General features: G+C 39.7%; 1 protein-coding gene across 12 annotated transcripts in view; it reads left to right on the plus strand.

Annotated features, from left to right (window-relative positions):
• Positions 1-12,328, plus strand: part of BRCA1 (BRCA1 DNA repair associated) — a 60,724-nt gene that overhangs the window by 4,478 nt on the left and 43,918 nt on the right. For all 12 annotated transcript variants that reach the window (XM_058702615.1, XM_058702614.1, XM_058702612.1 and 9 more), the window contains exon 3: positions 5,807-5,860. In XM_058702615.1, the coding sequence (XP_058558598.1) occupies positions 5,807-5,860 (54 nt within the window). The remainder of the gene's footprint in view (positions 1-5,806; positions 5,861-12,328) is intronic.

The following is a 12,328-nucleotide window of genomic DNA, read 5'->3' on the forward strand; positions in this document are numbered from 1 at the left end:
GTTGAAGGTATTAAATATTAATTAACATTAATTAAATTGGTTCTTTGTTAGTTTAATGGGTTTTAATATGGTGATGGTTAGTGGTGGGTAAACATTCAAAAAATAAATTGGAAAGCTGCACCTATTGCCCCTTACCTTCAATAAAGGAGAGTAAATTCAAGTAAATTTTCCTTTGTGCTTCATAAAGTTGTTTTTCATATTTGGAGTCAAGTAAATAAAATTAAAGAACATGCAAGTTGTGTTTCCAGAGAGATACAAGATTTATAAGTAACCCTCCTCTCCCTTGCCCCTCAACATTTCATCTAAATAAAAACAAAAGCTAAATGAGATTTATAGCCTACTTTATGAATCATCAGAGCCGGAGAAGCAGGAAATGACAACTAGAAAAAAATTGCTTTTGAAAAAGCAAAACTTATTCATGATAATTACAAAGAGTGATCAAAAAAGTCCTCAATAGTGTGGCATCTGGGTCCATTTATTTTACATTTCCATGGGACTCAGTTATAGAAATGTAATGTTCTTTCTCACTCTGGCAAATTAAACCATCAGTTAAAAAACTCAAATACATAAAAAGTAAAGACACAAGAATGAAAGTTAGTGCTAAATTTTCATTTTCAGTTAGCTGTCCTGTTATTTCTGGCTCCTTGTTATTTTATAAGATCTATTTTCTACTAGCAATGGACTTAAGTTTTTAAACTAAAGCTTTTCATTCTGGTCATTGTTAAACCTTAAACTCGTTAACGGGGGAAGTTCTAGGATGGGAATCCTACCTACTCCACTTTTTGTTTGTTTTAAAGTTTTGTTTTTTTTTTTAATTTTTTTTTTCAACGTTTTTTATTTATTTTTGGGACAGAGAGAGACAGAGCATGAACGGGGGAGGGGCAGAGAGAGAGGGAGACACAGAATCGGAAACCGGCTCCAGGCTCCGAGCCATCAGCCCAGAGCCTGACGCGGGGCTCGAACTCACGGACCGCGAGATTGTGACCTGGCTGAAGTCGGACTTAACCGACTGCGCCACCCAGGCGCCCCTGTTTTAAAGTTTTTAAAATTTATTTTGAGAGGAAGAGAGTACACACACACACACACATGTGCATGAGTGGGGAAGAGGCATAGAGAGAGGGAGAGAAAGAATCCCAAGCAGGCTCTAAGCTGCAGTGCAGAGCCCTACATGGGGCTTGAAGTCATGAACCGTGAGATCATGACCTGAGCTGAAATCAATAGTCGATGCTTAACTGACTGAGCCACTCAGGCGCCCCTGTTGTTTGTTAACCAGTGCCTAGCTAGAACAGTAGAATTTGCCATTATGTCTTAATAAATGATTCCTGATAGTGACTGCAAAGTATTATTGAGGGTAGCTAGAGGATAGGTTTCCAGCTTCTTTGAGGCCTTTTGAGCTAAAACCACTTTTGCTGACCTCTAAGTTATTGATATTTACTTCTGATAATTAGTAGTTCTTTCTAACCTTTTGCACATGACCATATAAAATTTTTGACTTTCAGAAGAGTTTGCTAAAATATGTATCCTGCTGGGTGGTGGTGGTTTTTCAACCCTAACCTAGCTTCTTTTTCCAATCACTTACCCATGTCAGAAGCCCAAAGGCAAATATGCAGGAGGTCTAAATTGCCTGAGTCGAAAAGTGTTTACAATATCTGAGGGGCACCTGGGTGGCTCAATCACTTAAGTGGTCCAACTCTGGATTTTGGCTCAGGTCATGATCTCATTGTTGGTGAAACTGAGCCCCACGCTGACAGTTGAGAACCTGCTTGGGATTCTTTTGACTCTCTCCTCTCTCTCTCTCTCTCTCTCTCTCTCTCTCTCTCTCTCTCTCTCTCTCTCTCTGTCTCTCTCTGCCCCTCCCATGCACACACTCTCTCAAAATAAACTTAAAAAAGTAATAAAATATTTGAATCATCTTTATAGTGAACGTTCACTTTCATCAGGATCTAAAAGAGGACTGACTTTTTTCTTTTTATTCCCATTCCCTTTTCAAGTTTTTTTTCAACAGTCATTACCTTTTTACATATTGGAGTTTTCATCCGTTTAAAGTTTGTGTTTACAGTATGTTTGTATAGCTTGGCTCATAATTACCATGCTGAAACATAATTATTTCAGAATTGAGGCAGTGGTGAGAATGAAAGCCATCTGGCATCATAGCTAAATCCAATTTCGCCTTTGCCGAGAATTTCTTTGATATGTAGCTTATCTGAGGAATAGTGATTTAGTAGCAAATCGAGTTCTCTTTGTTGGGTGGTTTTCTTTTTAAAATCACATTAGGTCCGGATAATAATTCTCACATTGATAGAAGTCATCTCAGGTTGTGAACATTTTCCCAAGTAGCGTTTAATTTTATTCTGACAATAACCTAAAGAGACTGGTAGAGTGGGTGACAGAGAAGGAACCTGATGTTCAGGTCGAGGGCTTGGCCTGAGGTCACTCTGCTAATAAAAAAGGGAACTGATAGTAGAAACCTGGCCTTCTGACTTACTCTGATATTCTTTTCTCCGTTACCGTGTGTTGCGTCAGAAGCCCCATGATCACAAGAGTTGTGTTACCAAACCTTTCACAACGAGGCTATTGTCCCCCAGCTTTTCTTGTGATCCTTTTCTAAAAAGTTAACATTTAATGAAAAGACCCACATTCTTGTCACACACAGGTTACCTGTTTTTTGATGTCCTGGCTGAACGGGACCAGAAATCCATTGCCAGAGCTCTCGTTCAGAATAAAAGATAAAAACTTAAAATTGCCTATAGGTTTCTACCTGCTCAGGCTCCTGGCTGCCTCTCCGAGCTCTTCTAGTGCTTCCCCTGCTGGCCTGCTCACTGTCCTTCAGAAACACCAGGCATGGTCCTGCTCAGAGTCGGCCTTCTCTGCTCCCTCTGCTGGAATGTTCTTCTCCCAATTGTTGCACAGCTTGTTTCCTCACATGCAACTGTCTGCCAATGTCACCTCAATCAGGCCTTTCCTGATCATTCCGTATACATCTCCCACCCCAGCACTCCCTATTCCTGTTACTGAGCTTTATTTTTATTTCTAGCCCTTATTCTCCTATGTTCTTGTTTAATTCTCAATTAACTATCTACCACAGCTAAAATGAAAGTTCTATGAGGACAGGCTTTGTTTTGTCCACTGCTGTATGTCACATCCCCAGGAACCGTACTTGTATACGGTAGGTGCCCAATGAACATTTGTTCTGTTAATAAATGAAAGAGTCTCAAGAAGATCTTAAGATTTTCTAGAAAATAAGAAAGATTTTGTGAATGGACCCACAAGGATGGGAATTTGGGTGACCAATTTTCTTTTCTCAAAATTTTAATCGTTTTCTAAGCTTGTTTTTTATTTTCTAAATTTTCTTCAGTGTTTGTTACATTCTTTTTACAAAGTGATCACAAGCCAAGCATCATGTACCTCCTGAAGTGACATAATAAAAGTCCTAGCACACAGTGCCACCTGTAAAGTGTTCTTGCCAAAAAAACCAAACCTGAATTGATCGAGCCTGTAAGTCTAGTTTATAGGAAATAGAGGCAAGAGGAACATGCTAAACCATATCATAGGGTTACAATCAGTAAAATCCAGAGTGAGGGAAATGATGTAGATCAAATGACTTATTGATGTACTTTTAAAAATTTTTTTTCTTTTGGGGCGCCTGGGTGGCGCAGTCGGTTAAGCGTCCGACTTCAGCCAGGTCACGATCTCGCGGTCCGTGAGTTCGAGCCCCGCATCAGGCTCTGGGCTGATGGCTTGGAGCCTGGAGCCTGTTTCCGATTCTGTGTCTCCCTCTCTCTCTGCCCCTCTCCCGCCCGTTCATGCTCTGTCTCTCTCTCTGTCCCAAAAATAAATAAAAAACATTAAAAAAAAAAAAAATTTTTTTTTCTTTTTATTTATTTATTTTGATAGAGAGAATGAGCAGGGGAGAGAGAGGGAGAGAGAGAAGGAGAGAGAGAATTCCAAGCCGGCTCCACACTGGCTCCACACTGTCAGTGTGGAGCCCTACGCGGGGCTTGAACTCATGAACTGTGAGATCATGACCTAAGCTGAAACCAAGAGTCAGACACTCAACCAACTGAGCCACCCAGGCACCCTCAGCTGACATACTTCTTAAAATAAATGACAAGGGGAAAAAAGGAAGGGAAAATCTATAGATTAAAAGACATTTGAGGGGTGCCTGTGTGGCTCAGTCGATTAATCATCCAACTTTGGTTCATGTCATGATCTCCCAGTTTGTGCGTTCGAGCCCCAAGTCGTGCTGTGAGCTGACAGCTTGGAACCTGGAGTCTGCTTCAGATCCTGTGTCTCCCTCTCTCTCTCTGCCCCTCCCCCACTTATGATCTCTCTTTCTCAATATAAAAAACATTAAAAAAAAAAAAAAAAAAAGACAAGATATACCAGCCAAATGCAATGCATGGATCTTATTTGAATCCTGATCTAAACAGATTTAATTATTAAATTTTAAGAGATAATGAGGGAAATTGGAGTATTACATATTAGATGGTATAAAGGAAATTATTTTTTTAAGAGTAATGGTTTCATGGTCATCTTGAAAAGATCTTTATTTTTTAAAAACTTTGTTTTGAAATATTTATAATTGAAATGAATGATTCCTGGAATTAATTTATAAATATTTTTAATGTTTATTTTGGGGAGAGAGAGAGCACACACGCGTGTGAGTGCACGTGCGTGAGCAGGGGAGGGGCAGAGAGAGGGAAACAGAGAATTTGAAACGGGCTCTATGCTGACAGCAGAGAACCCGACATGGGGCTCAAACTCACAAACTGTGAGATCATGACCTGAGCCGAAGTTGGTGCTTAACCGACTGAGCCACCCATGCACCCCTCTTGGAATTTATTTTAAAGTAATCTGAGCTCATGGGTGCTTGGGTGGCTCAGTGGGTTAAGTGAGCGATTCTTGATTTTGGCTCAGGTCAAGATCTCATAGGTTTGTGAGTTCAAGCCCCTCATTGGGCTCCACACTGAAAGTGTGGAGCCTGCTTGGGATTCTCTCTCTCTTCCTTTCTCTCTCTGCCCCTCCCCACTCTCTCTTTCTCTCAGAATAAATAAATAAACTTAAAAAAAAATAATCTGGGCCTTGAGTGGGTACTGGTGTGTATATAAGACTGGCTTTGAGTCAAAAATTGTTGTAACTGAGTGATGGTACATGGAGTTCATTTTACTATTTTATTTGTGTAAATGCTTGAAATTTTCCATACTAAGAAATTTAAGCGACGCCTGTCTGGCTCAGTCAGTAGAGCATGCAACTCTTGATCTCTGGGTCCTGAGTTTGAGTTCCATGTTGGATGTAGAGATTACTTTAAATTAAAAGAAAATAATAAATTTAAAATAAAAAGGTAGTCACATGTGAAAAAAGTGCTGTGAGGGAATCCAAAAGAAATACAAGAAGTTTTTGTCTTTGTAGAGCTTAAAGTTTAGGTAAGATATATATATATATAGGATGTTTCCTCACAAAGATAGCTCAAAAAAGTGTATCGGTGAAAACTTATTAATAATGGAGCAATGTCAGCTAATCTTTTAAACGCTAAAGATAATAATAGTAATAATAATAAGATAATATAATATAGAGTGTTGACGAGAGTAATATATTCTGTTTTGGTATCTGGAAGCTTAGGAGGGAAGGATCCTGTTTTCTGCTGTATTTTTGGCTCCTAGCACAGCAGACATTCAATAAATATTTATGAAATGAACTTAAAGCCTTACTTTGACTTAGTTATAGCAACTTGAACTTCTTTACCAAGACTATATTTATTTTGAAATGAATTATTGAGCCTCATTTCTTATTTTTTGTATCCTTCTAGTCTGGAGTTGATCAAAGAGCCTGTTTCCACAAAGTGTGATCACATATTTTGCAAGTAAGTTCGAATGTTTTATGTGGCTCCATTATTAGCTTTTGCGCTTATTCACAACATAGGAAATACCTAACTTTCTACAAGCTTTTGCTACTCCAGTTAAGTGAAAAAGAAAAATCTAACTCTGCTTCATTCTGCCTCAGAGTACTTAGAAAGTCACTGGAAGTTGGTTGTAACCATAGTTCTTGGGAAAATATTGGCACATTTATCTGGTGGGATGTGAAATCATTTTGAACAGCTGTTTGTTTTTGTGTCCATGGGTGGAGGCAGATTGCAGGCGATTGTGCAATAAGCAAATTGTGTTCCAGCTTTCCCTGTTTCTCCTTTCTGTTATTTCTTTCTGTTTGTCCCTCTGCTTTCTCCCTTCTAAGGTGCTATGTTTGCCTGCTTCATAATCCTTGTGAAGATAGGAAAGGATCTGATACCAGTTTATTTTTAGGCTGAAATTCATGCATACCAATGATTGGAATTATATTTACATTTTTAAGGACCTTGCCTTTTGAAGATGTTTGTTTGTTTATTTGAGCTTGAGCGTGGGCGTTGGGGGGGGAGGGGGCAGGGGGAGAGGGAGAGTGAGAACCTTAAATAGGCTCCAGGCCCAGTGTGGAGCCCGACACGGGATGATCTCACAGTTGTGAGATCATAACCTGAGCCTAAATCAAGAGTCAGACGCTTAACTAACAGCCACCCAGGCACCCCTAAAATGTTTTTTGATGAGAGAATTTGGGAAAACGTTTGGTAGGCAATTTGGTAAAACGAGGGGTTCTCTCCTCTCCCTGTTGTTAAGCTGTGATTGAGACTTGCCCTGAATGCCAACTAATTTGTTTTTGGATATTTTTTTCCTTTTTGATCGGAAAAGCAAGGCATGTCTATGGTAATGAGTTTACTAGCACAAATGGTTATATGATGTGTATTTCCCTCCTACCCGCAAACCCCTGCTTCCCCCTTTCCTCCATCTCTTTACCCATCGTGGGGCTCAAACTTAAACCCTAAGATCGAGTCATATGCTCTACCAACTGAGCCAGCCAGGTGTCTCCTCAGGAATTTTTTAATTCAGGACTTCTTAACTGGGGATTCATGAATGGTTTTCATGAATTTCCTAGAATTATATTCAGTTTTAAGTTTAATTATATTAAAAGCTATAGACATGTGCAGTTTCCTAGGAAAGATAGTCCATAATTTTAATCAGATTCTTAGAATGTTTCCATAACCTAAAAAATGTGAAGTGCTTCTGAGATAAAGATAAAGAGGGCTGGCTGAAGCTGAAGGAAACCTGTTCCCCTGGAGGGATATGCAAACTCAAGTCTGGCAGGCCCCTTCCTTCCTCTGAATTCTGCCTTATTCTTCCCATTCATCTGTCCCAGCTGGGATCCAGAACCCATTCCTATTGCCCTTCACCCCTTTCACACACCACCCCACTGGTCTGCTCCCGTGAGTTTCCTTCTGATTCCCCAGGCCCTTCTCCCTGTCAGGTGCCAAGGCAGCACAGCTTTATCACTCTGCTTTGAGGATTTTTAGTTTTGTGGCCCCTTAGAAGCTTATCAAACTATCGTGGTATAAAACTGGTTTCTTTGTAGATTGGTACTTTTGTAAAACAAAATTTAAAAGTCCCAGTATTTGGGGCACCTGGGTAGCTCAGTTGGTTGAGTGTCGGACTTCGGCTCAGGTCATGATCTCATGGTTCATGAGTTCGAGCCCCGTGTTGGTCTCTGTGCTGACAGCTCGGAGCCTGGAGCCTGCTTCAAATTCTGTGTCTCCTTTTCTCTCTGCCTCTCCCCCACTCATGCTCTGTTTCTCTGTCTCAAAAATAAACATTAAAAAAAAAAAAAAAAGAAATGGGAATGCAAGCTGGTGCAGCCACTCTGGAAAACAGTATGGAGGTTCCTCAAAAAACTAAAAATAGAACTACCCTACGACCCAGCAATTGCACTACTAGGCATTTATCCACGGGATACAGGTGCTGTTTCGAAGGGACACATGCACCCCCATGTTTATAGCAGCACTATCAACAATAGCCCAAGTATGGAAAGAGCCCAAATGTCCATCAACAGATGAATGGATAAAGAAGATGTGGGATATATATACAATGGAGTATCAAAAAGAATGAAATCTTGCCATTTGCAACTACGTGGATGGAACTGGAGGGTATTATGCTAAGTGAAATTAGTCAGGGAAAGACAAAAATCATATGACTTCACTCATATGAGGACTTTAAGAGACAAAACAGATGAACATAAGGGAAGGGAAGCAAAAATAATGTAAAAACAGGGAGGGGGACAAAACAGAAGAGACTCATAAATATGGAGAACGAACTGAGGGTTACTGGAGGGGTTGTGGGAGGGAGAATGGGCTAAATGGGCAAGGGGCATTAAGGAATCTACTCCTGAAATCATTGTTTCACTATGCTAACTAATTTGGATGTAAATTTTAAAAAATAAAAAATAAAATAATGAAAAAAGGAAAAGAAATGAATACTCTGAAAGTCCCCCAAATTAGTTTGTGCCACTGTGATTTTACTGGTTTTTATCGGCTTTAAAAATCTGAAGGCACCCTTCAGAAAACATACTACATTTGCTTAAAAAATATATTGTCTTGGGGCACCTGGATGGCTCAGTTGATTAAGCGTCCAACTTCAGCTCAGGTCATGATCTCATGGGTTGTGAGTTCGAGCCCCGCATCAAGCTGTGCAGACAGCTCAGAGCCTGGAGCCTGCTTCGGATTCTGTCTCCCTCTCTCTCTGCCTGTCCCCCGCTCACACTCTATCTCTCTCTCAAAAATGAGTAAACATTAAAGAAAAAAAAATTTTAATGTATTGTCTTTCCTTAAGCATTGGGCTTTAGAAATTCAAGAAGCCAGAAACTTGGGGTGCCTGGTTGGCTTATTCGGTGGAGCACATGACTGTTGGTCTCAGGGTTGTGAGTTCAAGCCTCCTGTTGGATGTGAAGATTACTTAAAATCTTAAAAAAAAAAAACAAAAAAACCCATACTTGTCTCAGACATTTTTATTGAGAACCTCATGCAGAACTTTTGTATGTGTTCTCATTCAATTGGTGTATCACATAGATTCCCCAAAGCTCTAAAACAGAATTTAACAAATTCTTCTCAGCCCTCAAAGATATGCCAGTGTTCTATTGGCCTGTTGGTTCTTTCCTTAACTGAGTCTTTTCAAGTCATATACAAGCTCATTTTCTCTTTTTAGTTAACAACCATGAAGAATCTGTTCTTTTTCTAGCGTAAGGAAAAATCGGAACCTGTATCTTAGTTGATTTCTACTTAACTACTTCCCCTGCGTTATTTATGTAATTATTGTACAGGCTACAACACTCTGTAACTTAGCTGGTCACTATGGCTTAGCTACTGTATTCTGCAGTACTCTGTTCAGGAAATTCCCTCCCTATCCCTACTATGAATTGTTTAATTGTACCATTTGCCAGTGTAATTCACTGATGCCTCCTAGGGCCATTATGGTAGAGTATAGGTAGGATTTGCATCTTCTCGAGGAGTGGTAGCCTAGTCTGTGGCTCTTTAAAGGGGATTTATATACAATACCGGAAGGTTTTTGACACCCCTGTCCCCTATACTATAGAGTTGTTGTTAAGCATCTGTATAGGTGAAGAAAGGCCCTGGTGTCCTTGACCATACCTACTACATTCACTTTCTCTGGTAGAAAGACTGTGGACCTTGCTGCAATTCAGTCCTGATCCAGTATCACCTTCACCACTTGATTACTGTGTGTTCTGGGGCAAATCTGTACTGTAAAATGGAGATAATACATCACGGTTGTTGTGTAGATTAAGAGAGGGCACTGCACATTCAAGGACACAGCCAGTAAGCAGTGCTGTCTGTGTCTGCTGGTTCACCATTCCTACTGCTTTTTGAGCTCCCTTAATCTCTTCTTTTGTGGTTCTTTTCACTGCCAATGTCTGCTCCCTCCCCCAGTCACCTCCCTCACCGGAATATTCTGTTTTTCATGATTGCAAGGATTTTATTTTGCTTTTCCACTGAATCCCTTGCATCTAACACAGTACTGGACATTTAGTAAATATCAGTGGTATGAGTGAACGCCTACTTTTAACTATCATCCCCACAGCAATTTCTACTGCTCTTTTTCCTTTATTTCCTTTCTACCTCTTTTTCCTCTGAGTCTTTTGTCTTCGTCCTAAGGGAACGTTAGATCTTTACAGACACCACCAGTCAATGGCAAGAGTTGTTTTTTTGTTGTTGTTGTTTCTTTGTTTTTAAGGAAGCAAACGTATTAGAATATGGTGCATGTGTTCATGTCTTCTTAGCCATATTCATTGTCTGAGATAACCAACAAAATTGTTCTCCAGAGCCGGTCTAACAACCCAACTGTCCCAGAAGGCTGGCACCTTCTTCATTCCTTAGACTGCTAGTGAGCCACTTGGTTATGCCAGATACCACATCTGTGAATATAAAATATGAGCATATTTTCTCCCTGCCTTGAGTTTTTTTTTTTTAACATTTTTATTGAAATATAGTTTACATGCTATAAAATTCACCCATTTTAAGTGTACAGTTCAGGGTGTTCTTTTAGTATATTCACAGTTGTGCAACCATCACCACAGTCTAAGTTAGAACATTTTAATCACCCCAGAAAGACATTCTGTACCCATTAGCAGCTAACCCATTCCTGCCTCCCACCTCCTCTTAGGAAACCACAAATTTACCTTTTGTCTTTTACAGATTTGTCTGTTCTGGATATTTCACATAAATGAAATCATACAATATTTGGTCTTTTGTGTCTGACTTCTTTTCAATTAACATGTTTTCAAGGTTCATCTGTATTGTAGCCTGTATCAGTACTTTTGTTCTTTTTTGTTTTTTAATTAAAGTTTGTTAGCATATAGTGCAACAATGATTTCAGGAGTAGATTCCTTAATGCCCCTTACCCATTTAGCCCATTCCCCCTCCCACAACCCCTCCAGAAACCCTTTGTTTGTTCTCTATATTTAAGAGTCTCTTATATTTTGTCCCCCTCCCTGTTTTTATATTATTTTTGCTTCTCTTCCTTTATGTTCATGTGGTTTGTATCTTAAAGTCCTCATATGAGTGAAGTCATATGATATTTGTCTTTCTCCCACTAATTTCGCTTAGCATAATACCCTCTAATTCCATCCACATAGTTGCAAATGGCAAGATTTCATTCTTTTTGATTGCTAAGTAATACTCCATTGTATATATATCCCGCATCTTCTCTATCCATTCATCTGTTGATGGACATTTGGGCTCTTTCCATACTTTGGCTATTGTTGATAGTGCTGCTGTAAACATTGGGGTGCATGTGCCCCTTTGAAACAGCATTCCTATATCCCTTGGCTAAATACCTAGTAGTGCAATTGCTGGGTTGTAGGGTAGTTCTATTTTTAGTTTTTTGAGGAACCTCCATACTGTTTTCCAGAGCGACTGCACTAGTTTGCATTCCCTTTTTTTTTTTTAAGATTTAATTTTCGGGGCACCTGGGTGGCTCAGTCGGTTGAGCGTCCAACTTCGGCTCAGGTCATGATCTCACAGTTCGTAGGTTCGAGCCCCGCATCAGGCTCTGTGCTGACCGCTTGCTCAGAGCCTGGAGCCTGCTTCAGATTCTGTTTCTCCTTCTCACACTTTGTCTCACTGTTTCTCAAAAATATATAAATTTAAAAAATAAAAATAAAAAGATTTAATTTTCAGGATGCCTGGCTGGCTCAGTCAGTAGAGCATGTGACTTGATCTCAGGATCATGAGTTCAAGCCCCACATTGAGCATGGCAGCTACTTTTTATAAAAAAAGTAAAAAAATAAAGATTTTAGGGTCACCTGGGTGGCTCAGTCGATTAAGCATCTGACTTCGGCTCAGGTCATAATCTCATGGTTTGTGAGTTCCAGCCCCATATCGGGTTCTCTGCTGTCAGCCCAGACCCTGCTTTGGATTCTTTGTCCCCCTCTCTGTCTGTCTCTCTCCTGCTCTTGCTTGCTCTCACTCTTTCAAATAAATATTTTTAAAAAATTATAAAGATTTTATCTTTAAGTAATCTCTATACCCAATGTGGGGCTCAAACTCAAAACCCTGAGATTAAGAGTCACATGCTTACCCAAGCAGGCACCCTAGTACTTTGTTCTTTTTTATGGCTGAATAATATTCCATTGAGTGGATATACCACGTTTTATCTATTTATTCATCAGTTATGGACATTTGGATTGTTTCTGCTTCTTGGCTATTATGAATAATGCTGCTCTGAACATTTGTGTACAGGTTTTGTGTGGACTTATGTTTTCATTTCCCCAGGGAAGAAACCTACGAGTAGAGTTGCAGAGTCCTATGGTAACTCTTTAATATTTTAAGGAATTGCCAAACTTTTCCAAAGTGGCTGCCTTGTTTTCTATTCCCACCAGCAATGAATGAGGATTTGAGTTTCTCCACATCTTCTGTAGTACTTATTTTTGAGTATAGTCATCCTAGTGGACGTAAAGTAGC

Source organism: Neofelis nebulosa, chromosome 16, assembly GCF_028018385.1.
Source record: "Neofelis nebulosa isolate mNeoNeb1 chromosome 16, mNeoNeb1.pri, whole genome shotgun sequence".
Classification (NCBI taxonomy): domain Eukaryota; kingdom Metazoa; phylum Chordata; class Mammalia; order Carnivora; family Felidae; genus Neofelis; species Neofelis nebulosa.